This window comes from Camelus bactrianus, chromosome 13 (assembly GCF_048773025.1).
Source record: "Camelus bactrianus isolate YW-2024 breed Bactrian camel chromosome 13, ASM4877302v1, whole genome shotgun sequence".
NCBI lineage: Eukaryota > Metazoa > Chordata > Mammalia > Artiodactyla > Camelidae > Camelus > Camelus bactrianus.
The window spans coordinates 41,366,731-41,383,157 of record NC_133551.1 but is presented as its reverse complement, the minus strand read 5'-3'; the positions used below and the strand labels follow the sequence as shown (position 1 = coordinate 41,383,157).

At 34.2% G+C, this 16,427-nt stretch overlaps 1 protein-coding gene across 1 annotated transcript in view; it reads left to right on the top strand.

Annotated features, from left to right (window-relative positions):
* Nucleotides 1-16,427, top strand: part of SCP2 (sterol carrier protein 2) — a 96,930-nt gene that overhangs the window by 7,556 nt on the left and 72,947 nt on the right. Inside the window, exons 2-5 of the mRNA XM_010951783.3 lie at nucleotides 369-426; nucleotides 4,275-4,346; nucleotides 6,704-6,835; nucleotides 7,985-8,049. Coding sequence (XP_010950085.1) covers nucleotides 369-426; nucleotides 4,275-4,346; nucleotides 6,704-6,835; nucleotides 7,985-8,049 — 327 coding nt within the window. The remainder of the gene's footprint in view (nucleotides 1-368; nucleotides 427-4,274; nucleotides 4,347-6,703; nucleotides 6,836-7,984; nucleotides 8,050-16,427) is intronic.

Genomic DNA, 16,427 nt, shown 5'->3' with positions numbered 1-16,427 from the left:
CTCTCATTTGTAGGCCTTTGTTCTAGAATTTCCTTTTCTTTCACTTAGATAACTCTTTTTCATCCTTAAAGACTTAACTTAAGGATCAGTTCCTCTGGGAACCCTTTCTAGTCCTCCGAGGCTGAGTAGTTGTCTCTCCCAAATCATTCTGTACTTAGGACACTGTAGTGTAATTGCCTGTTTTCTGTTAGACTGGAAGCTCCCTGAGGGCATGGACCATATATTATTTATTCTTAGAGTCCAGGAACACGTTAGGTGCTCATTATGTTTTTGTTTCAATGTACAGATGAATGTATTTCTGCGATGCACTTTTGTGAGAAAATCTAACTATACTTGTTTCTATTTATTATCTCCTTCTGTATTTCTAGTTCACAAAGCCTGGACTTGAGGATTCAAGAGACTACCCTAATTTGGCAAAGGAAGCAGGTAATATAGAATATTTCAATCTTTGAACATTGTAGTTTATTGTGTGGTCTGTCTTGATAGTGGAGCAGCCTTGCAACCTTAACAGGAAGCGAGGTCAACAGAGAAGAACTATACAGACAATTGCCTAGTGGCTCACTAGAAAGGAAAAAGAGGAAAGAGCTTGGGCATCTTTAGCTGGATACTTAGAGCAGACAGTGGCCTGTGATTTTATGTGCTCTCCAGCTGTTGGGTGGGACAGCAAAAGCCTCTTGGCAAGTAAGTACGGTCACTAAAAGGGATGACTTGATTCTGGTGTGTGTGTACCTTAGAAGTTATGACAAAATTTGTGTATTCCTTTCCTAGAAAAGGAATAATCACATTCAAAATGTATTAAATAACTGTATGGTGGTTTTTCTCTCTTTGCTGAGCCAACATAGATAATTCTTTTTCTGTCACTAGGCTTGTGTGTAACTCAATGAGGTGATACAGTTTGTGGTTTATTCTAGTGAGTGTTGGTACCGTTAAGCAAAGGACTTGGGTGGATACTTGTAAGCTGGGGTGCAGAGAGGCATCCACACGTGTGTGGGTCCTTGTTCTCTAGGTATTGTTCAGAGTCACATGATTGAGGGAGGCTGTAGCTGGCTGAAGTACGGATCTGAGTTCCAGCAGGAAGATTCCCTGGTTCTCTTAAAAAAAAAAAAAAAAAAAAAAAAAAGAGGGCAAGCATGGGAGCTCCTTTGCATGGTAGAAATAAATGTTTTAGGTTCAGGGCCAAGCTATCTAAGCTTAGGTGTCAGTTGTTTAAGGGAGTGCTGGGAAATACAAGCTTCCGACAACTTGGGAGCTCTATGGCCCCGTGAAGTTGTTAGGTACAGTACTTCTCCTGGGAAGCCTCCCCTCTCTTCCCGTTCCTGCCAGCTTGTCACCAGGCAACCCAAAAAGAGTTACTGTGGTTTTTCATTAGACACTCTTTCCTCAAGTAACTAGTCCACTCAGTGCCCATAAAGTAGATATTGTTTCAACTCTATTATTTAACTCAGTATTTAGATATTACTAACCAGGGAATCAGAGCATCTCTTTACCCCAAAAGGAAGGTTCATGAGATTTGATTAAGTGATGTTGATTCTCTGGGTGGACATTGTTCATTCAGTGTTTATTTTTTGTTTGTTAAACCTGTTCCTCTTTTATTTACTTTTTCTTGGAGGGGAGGGGGCAGGTAATTAGGTCTATTTATTTATTTTTAGAGGAGGTACTGGGGATTGAACCCAGGACCTCGTGCATGCTAAGCATGCACTCTAACAATGAGCTATGCCCTCCTCCCCAAACTTTTTCCCTTGACTGATGTCTTCAAACATCTTCTGGCTTTCTCTGGAATTGGATGTGATTTAATCATTTCTTTCTATATATTTTTTTCTATTTCTTTTATTTAGTTTAAAAATTTGAGGTTAATTTTATAATACATGAGTATAATATTTTGATTATAAAATGGTAATGTTGAGGTGAAGTTATGAAGTTTGAAACTATCAGTGGGGATTGTCTAACTACAGAAATTCAGCCTGATTGACTCTGTTTACTGATTACAATTTTCTTCTTTTGAGCATAATTAGGAAAATAAACGTAATAAAGGAATTTTTATATAGAATAAACTTTGAAAACTTCACTTTGTTCTCATAAAAGCCCTTGGTTCTATTTATGGAGGGAAATGAGAAATGCTAAAGGATGACTCCATTCACATATCTGATGTAGTCTTAGGTGAGATATGTGCACCTTCAGACCACATTCGTCGCATTTAGTTGAACATATATATGTTCAAGTACAACTTGGGGGGAAAACCCTGAGATCCCATAAATGATTTTGCACTGTGCTGTCTCTGGACTTATATGTAGACGGTGGTGCTGAGGTAAGAGGATTGGTTTAATGGAAGTCTTACCCTCTAATTCTCCAAACTGGTTTTAGGAGGGGGTTCTGCATTTTCTTTCCCATCATTTTTTAAATGCATTGAATGGAGGAGCACAACCAGCAGAATTATATCCTGTCACTTCCATTATTTAGAGACTTGAACTCCTTACACATTCCTGCATCCTCTTTTCCCTCAGAGAAAGGTTGGGGATCCCTTTGCAGCTCAATGCAAAGTGGTATAGTGACACCATGTAACTCTCTGAAACTGTTTCAGATAGTTAACTTCTGTGCTTCCTTTGTTTCCTCATCCCTTTAACATTTTTATTTAATAATTATTTAAATCTTAAAGTATATGCAGAAAATCTTAGGAGAAAGTGTTCAACAAATATTCATGAGTGAATCCTGGGCACTGGGAAGGATTCCAAGTATGGTTTACAGATGTCAGCGGTCTCACCATCTAGCATGGAAAATAAGGCAAGTTCACATAGATGGTGCATAGACCATGCGAGGTACAACTTGCTGTTGGCGCTTTGAGAAGGGAAAGACCACAGGATAAACCTTATACCTTTTTGTTGTAACTCATTCTTTCCCAGTGATTAGAAGAGCAATGTATGTATTTTATTGGAACACAGAATTATTTAATAATGAAGAGAAAATTTTGTGACTCAAGCCTAGCCACTGTTAACATCTTTGTGTATTCTATTTTAGTTTTTTTTTAAAATATGGCTATATAGGATCATATTCTAAATGTGGTTTTGTATCCTGATTTTTAAAATTTATTATTATGAGCATTTTCCTGTCATTTAAAGCTGTAAAATTGACTTTTGCATATTTCATTATATGTTTATACTATAATTTTTGTTGGACACTTTTAGCTTCACAATTTTTTGATGTTTTAGAAGAATTTTAGTGAATATCTCATGAAACACAAATATTTGTTCTCATTTCTAGTTATTTTTGAGGACAGAGCCTAGAAGTAGACTCCTTAGAACAATAAATGTGAACAGTTTTAAGACTCTTGTTGAATTATTTTTCAGACTGTTTATGTTATTAGAGTCTCACTAGTATCATACGAGAATGCTCTTTTTAACATAATCTCACCACCATTATTATAAGTAAAACATTAATTATTTTTGCTAAGCAGAAAAAGATAACTGGTCTGACTGAGCCAATCCTATAATCAATCATACCTCTTCTTAACTTAAAAAAATTCAAAATAATACATTCGTATGGTTAAACACACACATACAGGATGGTACTTCCCAGGCCTGTTCCCCAGGCGTTACCTTCTTTTAACTGGTTTGGCTTTAATTCTTCTGGTGGTTAATTTCCATATCTCTATTTGTTCCTCCATTCTTATTCCAGTTTTTGATTTATCAGTTTTAGACATCTGTTTGCTTCTGAGTATGGTAGATGAGGATTTAGGTCATATCTTCTCTCCAGCATCCATTCTCTTCTTGTTTATTTTCATAACTTTTCTCAGTTCTGCTAATGATCGTTTCTTCAACTTTGAATAGCAGCTTTAAATCTCTATTTCTTGTAGCATAGACATGGTCATCTCTTGATCTTGGCTTGTAAGATGACCACATGAGTGCTCCTATACGCCCCCTTCCCAACAATGTTATTCTGTCCCAATTTTGCCGTCTAGATACGTGGTAGAGCCACAAAGATGAGTAAGACAACTTGTCATTAAGAAGCTTTAGGACTCTTCAGATTTAATATACTTATAGCTAAGTATACAGTTAGAACAGAAAATATTAAGTATCAAAAAGGAGGTGTGAAAAAGTGATGCAGTAGCTTAGAGGAAGAAGTGATAACTCCTGAAAGGCAAGATCTGAGATGATTTGATGAACGATTTGTCATTTGAATTGAACATAGACTATCTAGAGGTTTATTCACTCTGGAAAGATTCTAAACTTAAATTTTACTCACTTAAAGCACTATTGGATAAAACTCTTTTGTTTTCACAGGCCAGAAGGCTTTAACAGATGCTCAGATCCCATATTCAGCAGTGGAACAGGCATGTGTTGGCTACATTTATGGTACGTGGTAGCCTATGTATTCTACAAATGACTCACCTAAATCTCTAAGCAACTACACAAACAATGCAGAAGAATTTGTGAATTTTAACCCTCACAACTCAGAATTCAGAGTCTTATTCTCATCATTCCTGGATTTCCCTTATGTGTCAGCCTGGTTTAATATATGTGTATGTATGTGTGTGTGTATATATATGCCATTAATGTAATTGCCAAAAAAGGAGACAAATTAAGAACCTTTCTTATCTTTAAAAAAAAAAAGATTGCCCATAGTTCTACCATGTAAAGATAATTACTGTTCAGAAGATAAATTTTTGTTCTTTGTTGTCATAAAATTTGTATTTATTGACTTTTTGTGTATTAAACTTTTTTTAATAAACTTTTTTCTGCTTAGAAAAATGATATATACTAAGTGTAATTTTAAAAAAAGGAAACACAGAAAAAGCACAAGAAAAAATAAGTCACCTGTAATCTCATTATCCAGAGATTATTACCATTAATTCTTTGGTGTATATCCTTCAGTGAGTATGAATATGTGTGAAAACATATGCACATATAATTTTCTCTTAAAATAAGGTCTTAGTATACATACTTTTTTGGTAACCTCCTTTTCTCATTTTACTATATTCAGTATTTTCCATGTCATTAAGTCTTCTTTCATATCATTATTAATGTTTTTCAATTGTTTTTTTCTGGAATACAGTAAATATTTACATGGTACAAAAATACAAAAGGTGGATAGTTATATAGTGGGAAGTCTCACTCTTATTCCTGTCTTCCTGTCCCATGGTTTCCCTTCCCTTAGAAAACTAGTTTCATTAATTCCGTTAAACAATCTTTTAATTTTTAATTTTTTTCCTTTTTTAAAAAAATTGAAGTGTAGTTGATTTACAATATTGTGTTTCATGTGTACAGCAAAGTGATTCAATTACATACATATTTTCAGATTATTTTCTATTATAGGTTATTACAAGATATTGAATATTATTCCCTGTGTTATTCAGTAAATCCTTATTGATTATCTATTTTATATATAGTAATGCAGTTTCACTAATTTCTAGTGTATCTTTTCATAGGTAGTTTATACATATAAAAACAAATATGTGTGAGTGTGTAAGTACTCTCTCTCCTTTCTTTTGTTACACACAATAGCATAATATACACACTATTTTGTATCTTGCTTTTTTTTTTTTTACTTAGTTCTTGATGACTATTCCAAATTGTTTTGTTTCATAAAGAGCTTCATTGGTCTTTTTTAATGATAGCATAATATTCCATTGGATAGATATATCATGATTTATTTAATTTACCCCCTTTTAATGGACACTTTGAATGTTCCCAGTCTTTTTACAGCATTTTAAATTATTGCATGATATTCTTGGAGATTTGCTACAGTTTATTAGTAATAATGATCCCGATTCTTGGGCATTTTAAATTATTTCTCATTTCTAGTTATTATAAATGGCTATAATAGACATTACAGTAGATGAATCTTTGTGCATATCTGTGATTATTCCTTTGTGATTTCAAGATAGCAAAAGAATTTTTTTTCTTGTTGTTTGTTTTAGGGGGGAGGTAATTAGGTTTAATTAATTAATTAATTAATTATAACGGAAGTACTGGGGTTGAACCCAGGACCTCGTGCATGCTAAGCACACATTCTACCACTGAACTACATCTTCCCTCTCAAGAGAATGCTTGAAGGGAAATTTACTAGGTCAAAGAAAAGTAAAATGTATTTATGAAAAGGAGATCCTGAACCTTGCTGTTCTCCTTGAAGACTTCTGGGGAGAGTCTGTACTCCAGGTGTTCCCATCATACTGCTCCAACATGTCTGCCTTGGTGGCATGTTACATGAGAAAGGGAGTCAAATGTGTATTCAGCTTGGATCATTATTTTTCTGGAATGCCCTGGCATGCGGGATCTTTTAACTTTTCAAAGTTGTGAAACTTTATATGAAGAGAAAAGCATGGACATTTAATCAGTTGGTTTAGTTCTAAAAGATTTATATCTGGCAGTATACATGAAATATTGCTTCCTTTATCATGTTGCCCTAGCCAGATTGAATTGTTTCCTATTACTTGGTGGTTATTTCTCTACTTTCCTACCTCTGTATTATGTAAAGAAAGTGCACATATATTCTGTGTTTTGAGAACTTTTTATATTTGCACAGTTTATGATGCCTAATGCTAAAACTGTTCCTGAGTAAGATATCAATAGTGTATTTATTGTTCTGCCCATGTTGTAAGCTAGACAAAGGCATTATATTGAAAAAAACCAGTATGTTTTATTATGTTGCATTGCAGCTCCATAATTCTCTTACTACATATATAAAATTTTTTGTTTCTTTCTCTATATAGGTGACTCTACCTGTGGGCAGAGGGCTATCTATCACAGTTTGGGACTGACTGGAATTCCTATAATCAACGTCAATAACAACTGTTCTACTGGTTCGACTGCATTGTTTATGGCCCGGCAGTTGATTCAGGGTGGTAAGAAGTGCCTGTCTGTCTACTGTACTTGAATAGATGTCGGGTTATTGCCCCTCTTTCATCATTTCTCCATATGGCCATCAGAGGGATTGCTTTATAATGCATTTCTTTAAAAAAAAAATAGCAATTTTATTGAGATATAGTGTCTGCCGTAAAATTCACCCTTTTATAGTGTACTATTCAGTATTTTTTAGTATATTTACAGATTCATGCGACTAACACCTCTGTCTAGTCTTTGAACATTTTTATCACCCCCAAAATAAAGCTGTACCCATTAGCAGTCACTTCCCATTTCCCCCTCCCCACAGCCCCTCTAATCTACTTTCTGTCTCTATGGATTTACCTATTCTGAACATTACATAAAAGGAATCATACAATATATGGCCTTTTATGGCTTCTTTCACTTAGTATATTTTCACAGTTCATCCATGTTGAAGCATGTATCAGTACCTCATTCTTTTTTATGGCCAAATAATAATCTGTTGTATGGATACACCACATTTTGTTTGTCCATTTATCAGTTGATGGCCATTGGGTTGTTTCCGTTTTTTGGCTATTATGAATAATGCTACAATAAACATTTGTGTACAACATTTTTTGTGGTCATATGTTTTTCATTCTCTTGGGTATTTGTCATATTCTGTACTTCCAAATGTTCTAGGCTCTTTCATTAGGCTCTCTGTTCTTTCTTCTGATTGATTACTGATTGTTGCTCCGCTACTCAGTGTTTTAATTGTTGGAGCTTTATGTCTTCATGTTTGAAAATGCTAGTATGCTCCATGCCCTATCTCACTATTTTTCTTTCCTTTTTTTAAAGAAAAATTTTGGCAATTCTGCCTTGTTTTGCTGTTCAGTTGAACTTTAACATCATTTTTAGGTGTCCCCTCCCTCCAAAAATAATTCTGTTGAGATTTTGATCAAGATCCTTTAAAATATTTTAAAATTTTAATTAATGTTTTAAAACGCAAAATTAGCTATTTACATTTGTTATTCACTGGAACATATTTCCACATTAATGAAAAGTTTTATTAACATTGAGAGTCAAAGGAAGGATTGAATACTTATTTAAATACTTACTTAAGTATTTAATGGTATTTTGTTGGGTATCTGGAAATTTAATTTTTCAAAATAATTACATTTTCTTTCAAGGTCTGGCAGATTGTGTCTTGGCTCTTGGCTTTGAGAAGATGGAGAAGGGACCCATTGTAAATTCAGTGAGTCTCATGTATTCTTATTTTGGAATTACTATAATACTATGAGAAAACTTTGCCCATCTGACTACCATAAACAGAACTTATCAAAGCTGAAAGGTGACATTGTTGTGTATGCACAGATCCTGGTATTTTAGACAGTAAAGAATCACAGATATAATTTTGTTCAGCCCCTTTATTTTGTGAAATTAATGTTCAGACAGGTCAGATGATTGACTCTGAGGTTGACTTGTCTATTTAATTTGAAAGTCATTCATTCATTCAAAAATTAATTCCATTCAACACACTGAAGAGCCTTAATAAAGTGTGTGACTTCTGTTTTTGGTAATGTCTAGCCAAGTTTTTTAAATCATTTCTCCTACTGTTGACAACTAAAATATTTGAATGGAATAGAATTAAAATATCCTAAAGACACTGAAGAGCTAACAAGAGAGAATAATTGCCAGAAAATTAAGATCAGCATTTGACGCTGCTTTTGGCTTTGCTGATCAGGAAGCTGTGAACTTCAATTTTGATGGTCCCCTAAAATGAAGAGGAAAGTAGTCACAGCTCAGGTCCTCCCGAGATTAGAAATTTAACACCCACTCCCCACCTGTGGGGTTAAACCTTTTAGGTAAAGGTGAATGTGAAGTAAAACTGCCCACCCTCCACCCTGTTTTCCCCAGTTCCTTGAGATTCCAGGGAGAGTAGCCGTGGCCATGAGCAGAGCAAGGGAGAAAAGAGAGAAGGGAAAATAATCAGAAAGCCTTTCACTGATGATTAATAAAGCACAGGCTATCCCTCATGTGGGCTTGTTGCCAAAATCTTCATTTACCTGGGTGGTCAAAGAAACCTCAAACCATAAATTGAGTCTAAATTGATTTCAGAATGGTAGTAACCTAGGTACTTAACAGAAGCAACTGCAAATTTTCTTTTGGAGGAAAGCATTTTCCTTCTAGGCTTTGAGAACTCTTCAAGTAAGTTTTCAAGGACATGCAACCAAGGATAACCAAGCATTAAAGAAACAAGGCACCATCTTTGCGAACCAGGAGAAAGGAGGAACAGTGAAAAGTGATCTGTGCAGACATCAAAAACTGTGTTTATTGGATACAGACTTAGGCATGCTTACTGTGCTTAAAAAAATAAAAGACAAGCTTGGAAATACCGTAGGGGTGCAGGAAACTGCAAAAAGGGACATTAAAGGAATTGAAAGAAACAAATAGAAAAGAAAAATGAAATATTAAAATTAAAAATTAAAAATTCTATTTTTTGTCACTATTTTATTTATTTCCTCTCTGATCTTTGTTATTTCCTTCCTTCTACTAATTTTAGTCTTGGGTTATTTTTCTAGTTCCTTGAGGTATAAAGTTAGGTTGTTTATTTCCAATCTTTCTTCTTCTTAATATAGACATTTATTTTTATGAATTTCCCTCTTAGAACTGTTTTTGCTGCATCCCCAAAATTTTGGTATGTTGTATTTCCATTTTCATTTATCTCAAGATATTTTATGATTTCTTTTGACTTCTTCTTTAAAATATTTGTTGTTCAGTAGCATGTTGTTTAATTTGCATATATTTGTGAATTTTTTAGTTTTCTTCTTGTAACTGTTTTCAAATTTTAAACCACTGTGGTTGGAAAAGAAGCTTTCTATGATTTTAATCTTAAATTTATTAAGACTTGTTTTGTGGCCTAACACATGATATGTCCTGGAGGACCTACTTGAGAAGAATGTGTATTTTCTTGCTTTTGGGTGGAATGTTCTGTAAATATCTGTTAAGTCCATCTGGTCCACTGTGTTGTTTAAAGTCAATGTTCCCAGACAGAAGTCTGAATGATCTATCCACTGGTGAAGGTGGAGTATTAAAATTCCCTCCTATTATTGAATTGCTGTCTATTTTTCCCTTTAGGTCTGCTATGTTTGCTTTATATATTTAGATACTCCTGTGTTGGATGCATAAATATTTACAAATGTTACACCCTTTTATTGGATTGACCCCTTTATCATTATATAATGACCTTCTTTTTCTCTTATTACAGTCTTTGTTTTAAAGTGTATTTTGTCTGATATAAGTACAATTAGCCCTTGATACATGGGTTTAAACTGTTTAGGTCCATTTTATGCAGATCTTTTCAAAAGTGAATACTATAGTACTATCCACGGTTGGTTGAATTCGCTCGTGTGGAACTGTGGATATGGAGGAGCTGTATATGCAGAGGGCAGACTATAAGTTGTATGTGGATTTTTCAACTGGCCCCTAACCCCCATGTTGTTTAAGGTTCAACTGTATAGCTACCATAGCTTTCTTTTGGTTTCCATTTGCATGGAATCTCACTTTCCATCTCTTCACTTTCAGTCTTTGTGTGTCCTTACACCTGAAATGAGTTTCTTGTAGGCAGCATATAGATGGGTGTTTTTTTTTTTTTAATCCATTTATCTACTCTGTATCTTTTGATTGGAGAATTTAGTCCATTTACACTTAAAGTATTGTTGATAAGTATGGACTTATTGCCATTTTGTTGTTTTCTGGCTGTCTTGTAGGGTAGAGGCATTATTTGAAGAAATAATGGTTACTATATTTCTTGAATTGGCAAAGAATACTAATTTACAGATTGAAAAATCCCAGTGAATCCAAAGTAGGATAAATAAAAAGAAACCAGTACATAGACATGTCACAGTGAACTGCAAAACAAAACAAAACAAAACAAAACAAAACAAAACAAAACAAAAACAAAGAGAATAGTGGGGTTAATATTAGTATCTTCTTTTATGAAGAATATTACTAGAACAGAAAGTTACAAATTTTTTTTTGTATGTCTATGGGTGTTGAGTTTGGGGTTCATGCCAGCTTTAGAATAATTCTGCATTCTGTTTGTCAAAAAGCAATTAGAAAATTATTCAAAGCAGTTTTTAAGTAATTTGAAGCAACTTGTAAAGCAATTCTCAACAATTTAAAGACTAAGGGCCTCTGAGTTTAGTTATCAACATGATTTTAAAGAGTTATATTTTAGATTAATTGTAGTCTCTTCATCTTAAAAGTAGTCTTCATTTAGTAATAATCATTTAGTAATAATCATCTTCTTCAGTAGTGAAGGTTCCTACTTTTTAGTTTTGTTTCTCCAGTATCAAGTGGATTTCATATATACTTATATTTCCCTGCCCAAGAGGAATTGCTTCTTAAATTATATACTTGATGACTGTTTAAAATACAAATATCTAGTAATTAATCTCACTGCTAAATCATATTTTATTATAGAAGGTGCTACAATATAAAAATAGAATCACTGTTAGAAAATGAGTTGAAGATAAGTTGTCTTTCTTTTTTTTTTTTTTAAATCATAAACTACTTCCTTTAATTTAAAAGTTCAGAGTTTTGGCCACCTCTCTCTCTCTCTCTCGTCTTTTGAGATGGCCGGCACTCTATCTATATACTTTATTTTATTTTATTTTTAACTTTTTTTTATTGGGTTATAGTCATTTTACAAGGTCATGCCAAATTCCAGTGTAGAGCACAATTTTTCAGTTATACATGAACATACATATATTCATTGTCACTTTTTTTTCCACTGTGAGCTACCACAAGATCTTGTATGTATTTCCCTGTGCTATACAGTATAATCTTGTTTATCTATTCTACATATGCCTGTCAGTATCTACAAATTTCAAACTCCCAGTCTGTCTCTTCCCAACCCCTACCCCCTTGGCAACCACAAGTTTGTATTCTATGTCTATGAATCTGTTTCTGTTTTGTATTTATGTTTTTTTTTAAATTTAGATTCCACGTATAAGTGATCTCATATGGTATTTTTCTTTCTCTTTCTGGTTTACTTCACTTAGAATGACATTCTCCAGGAGCATCCATGTTGCTGCAAATGGCGTTATTGTCGGTTTTTATGGCTGAGTAGTATTCCATTGTATAAATATACTACCTTTTCTTTATCCAGTCATCTGTCAATGGACATTTAGGCTGTTTCCATGTCTTGGCTACTGTAAATAGTGCTGCTATGAACATTGGGGTGCAGGTGTCTTTTTGAAGTAGCGTTCCTTCTGGATATATGCCCGAGCAGGATTCCTGGGTCATATGGTAAGTCTATTCCTAGTCTTTTGAGGAATTTCCATACTGTTTTCCACAGTGGCTGCACCAAACTGCATTCCCACCAGCAGCATAGGAAGGTTCCCTTTTCTCCACAGCCTCTCCAGCACTTGTCATTTGTGGATTTTTGAATGATGGCCATTCTGACTGGAATGAGGTGATACCTCATTGTAGTTTTGATTTGCATTTCTCTGATAGTGATATTGAGCATTTTTTCATGTGCCTATTGATCATTTGTATGTCTTCCTTGGAGAATTGCTTGTTTAGGTCTTCTGCCCATTTTTGGATTGGGTTGTTTGTTTTTTTCTTATTAAATCATGTGAGCTGCTTATATATTCTGGAGATCAAGCCTTTGTCGGTTTCACTTGCAAAAATTTTCTCCCATTCTGTAGGTTGTCGTTTTGTTTTACTTATGGTTTCCTTTGCTGTGCAGAAGCTTGTAAGTTTCATTAGGTCCCATTTGTTTATTCTTACTTTTATTTCTATTGCTTGGGTAGACTGTTCCAGGAGAACATTTTTGAGATGTATGTCAGATAATGTTTTGCCTATGTTTTCTTATAGGAGGCTTATTGTATCTTGTCTTATGCTTAAGTCTTTGATCCATTTTGAGTTTATTTTTGTGTATGGTGTAAGGGAGTGTTCTAGCTTCATTGATTTACATGCTGCTGTCCATTTTTCCCAACGCCATTTGCTGAAGAGACTGTCTTTATTCCATTGTATATTCTTGCCTCCTTTGTCGAAGATGAGTTGATCAAAAGTTTGTGGGTTCATTTCTGGGCTCTGTATTCTGTTCCATTGGTCCATATGTCTGTTTTTGTACCAATACCATGCTGTTTTGATTACTGAAGCTCTGTAGTAATGTCTGAAGTCTGGGAGAGTTATTCCTCCAGCCTCTTTCTTTTTCTTCAGTAATGTTTTGGCAATTCTAGGTCTTTTGTGGTTCCATATAAATTTTATTATGATTTGTTCTAGTTCTGTGAAATATGTCCTGGGTAATTTGATAGAGATTGCATTAAATCTGTAGATTGCCTCAGGCAATCCAGGAGCATGGGATGCCTTTCCATTTTTTTAGTCTTCTTTAATTTCCTTCATTAGTGGTTTATAGTTTTCCATGTATAAGTCTTTCACCTCCTTGGTTAGATTTATTCCTAGGTATTTTATTACTTTGGGTGCTATTTTAAAGGGGATTGTTTCTTTACTTTCTTTTTCTGTTGATTCATCATTAGTGTAAAGAAATGCAGCTGGCTTTTGAACGTTAATCTTGTAACCTGCTACCTTGCTGAATTCTTCGATTAGTTCTAGTAGTTTTTGTGTGGACCTTTTAGGGTTTTCTATATATAGTATCATGTCATCTGCATATAGTGACACTTTTACTTCTTCTTTCCAATGATTTGAATCCCTTTTATTTCTCTCTCTTGCCTGATTGCTGTGGCTAGGACTTCCAAGACTGTGTTGAATAGGAGTGGTGATAGTGGGCAGCCTTGTCTTGTCCCAGATTTTAGAGGGAAGCTTTTGAATTTTTCACCATTGAGTACTATTCTGGCTGTAGTTTTGTCATATATAGCTTTTATTATGTTGAGATATGTTCCGTCTATACCACTTTGGTGACAGTTTTTATCATAAATGGGTGTTTAATTTTATCAAATGCTTTTTCTGCATCTATTGAGATGATCATGTGGTTTTGTCCTTTCTCTTGTTGATGTGATGTATTACATTGATTGATTTGCGTATGTTGAACCACCCTATGTCCCTGGGATGAACCCCACTTGATCATGATGTATAATATTTTTTGTGTGCTGTTGGATTCTATTTGCTAATATTTTGGTAAGGATTTTTGCATCTATGTTCATCAGTGATATTGGTCTGTAATTCTCTTTTTCGGTAGTGTCTTTGCCTGGTTTTGGTATCAGGGTGATGGTGGCTTCATAGAATGAGTTTGGGAATATTCCCTCCTTTTCAATCTTCTGGAAGAGTGTGAGAAGGACTGGTATGAGTCCTTCTTTGTATGTTTGGTAGAATTCTCTGATGAAGCCATCCAGTCCTGGACTTTTATTTGTAGGGAGGTTTTTTATTGCTAATTCTGTTTCATTTCTAGTGATTGGTTTGTTCAAGGGGTCACTTTCTTCTTGATTCAGTCTTGGTGGACTGCATGTTTCCAGAATCTTGTCCATCTCCTCTGGGTTATCCATTTTGGTTCCATATAGTTTTTCATAATATTCTCGTATGATATTCTGTATTTCTATGTTATTTGTTGTAGAAGATAACTTGTCTTTTGTCTGAAATTATACTATTAATCTAACTCATGAGGTCAGTCTGATTCAATTTTCTGTGTTCAGACATTAAAGGACCTCTAGCCCAAATTAAGTTAAATACATGTGATAGTATCTCTTAGAATCAAGAGTGTCCGGCATAGAACAGGGATTCAAATCAACAGAAGCTATTTTCCTTTTTCTCTTAGAGAACGTTTTAAGAAAGTGGTGGAAGTTAGGTTGGGTCTTAAAGATGATTAAGAGATAATAATATATATATATATATGTATAATTTTTTGTATAATAAATAAGGATAACTATAATAATAAAATAAAGATAATTGAAGGTCAGGGAAGATAAGGTCTTCCTGGGTGTGGGAGAAAACATCCTGAGCCAAGTCATGAATGTTGGAGTGAATATAGTATATTCAGGGGACAGCCTGAAAAACTAGATTAGAGAGTGGCAACTCGAGAAGATGCAAGTAAGACTGTTAGGTGATTGCCTAATGGGAGTGACTAACATTATGATACATGAAAAATAGATTTTTTTTCTTTAGTAGTGAAGGGTAGTTACCTTTATACCTTTTATTTCAAAATTACCAAAGCCACAAAATAGTAAAATTCATCCATAATCCCATAATTTAAAAAAAGTGTGTGTGTGTATATGTATATATATAAATAAAGTCCTTGTGCCTGTTTAATCTTGCCCTTCAGAGGTAGCCAGTGTATCTATATGTACTTTCTTTTTTCCAAGTTTATACAGACATACCTAACCAAGCATTTATACACTTATACATGTTCATAATGTTCAAAAAAATTGATATGTTCGTAAAGATTAATGATTTTATGTATATTACTTTTTTAGTTATAAAATGGACAGCTTTCCTGCTTAGGCTATATTGATATGCTTCCTTACTTTTAACAGCTGCCTAGTATCCCATTGCATGGCTGTAAGGTTTTTAACCATTCCCGTCTGCCCTTTGGATTAGGTTGTTTAATTTAGTCTTACCTTTTTTGTTTGCTTGTTTTTGCTGTTATAGTGCTCCAGTCAACATTCTTATACATATATCTTTACTTACTCAGGCTATTTTTTCTATAGGATAGATTCCTGGAGTAGGTGAACAATTTAAACAGTGTTTTAGTTAGAGGCGGCTGAAGATGTTTTACAGGTAAAGTGAATTCATGAGGCCCAGCGTGAAGTAATTACCTAGTGACATAGGACCCAGTTAAGCAGTTAGTGATACAGCTAAGACCAGATCTCTTAGTCCAAATGTAAACTTTTTGCTATCCCTGGAGAACCTATCATTTTCTCCCTTCTCTTCTACTGAGTTTCTTCTTTCTCCATTTCTCTTTTATGCTTTGTTTTTCCCTCTTTTTTAACTCTATCTGACATGAAATACTTTTGTTGGTATTTCACCACTCCCTTATTCTCACCTACATCTGCATTTATTTTTTCCCCTCTTTTTCTTCTTCTTTTTCCTTATTCATTTCTTAATTATAGCAACTTGTAACTGAATTTATTGAGTACAGTGTTGTATTTCTGATCCTGAATTTAAATATCAGGTGATTGAACAGTCTATTTGAATGTAACAAAAATTAACTTGCTATTTCTGTTTCTGGCCCCTAGGTGGCTCTGTAGGCAGAGGCTTTAACTTAACACCCCTGCTTCGCTGTTAAGTGGTTTCTGTCATTGTTCTGTATATTTCCCTTCAGATCATGTGTCCTGACTTTTCCCTTTTTATGGGTATGCTGCAAACAAAAGTAATAATTTCCTTTTATAGAGGATAGAATTATTACCTTGAATTAAAAAGATACTTGTTCCACTGGGAATACTATTCACAACAAACAAATATATGTGGCTACCTACCTGGTTCAAATATTTCTGATGAAAATTTAGTGTCCAAGTTGACATGTATTGTAACCATAAAATACACAGTGGATTTTGAAGATTTCCTAAGAAAAAAGAATGTAAAATGTCCCAATTTTAAAAAATATTTCCGTTGAAATGATAATATTTTTGATATATTGGGTTAAATAAATATATTCATATTAATTCTGCGTAT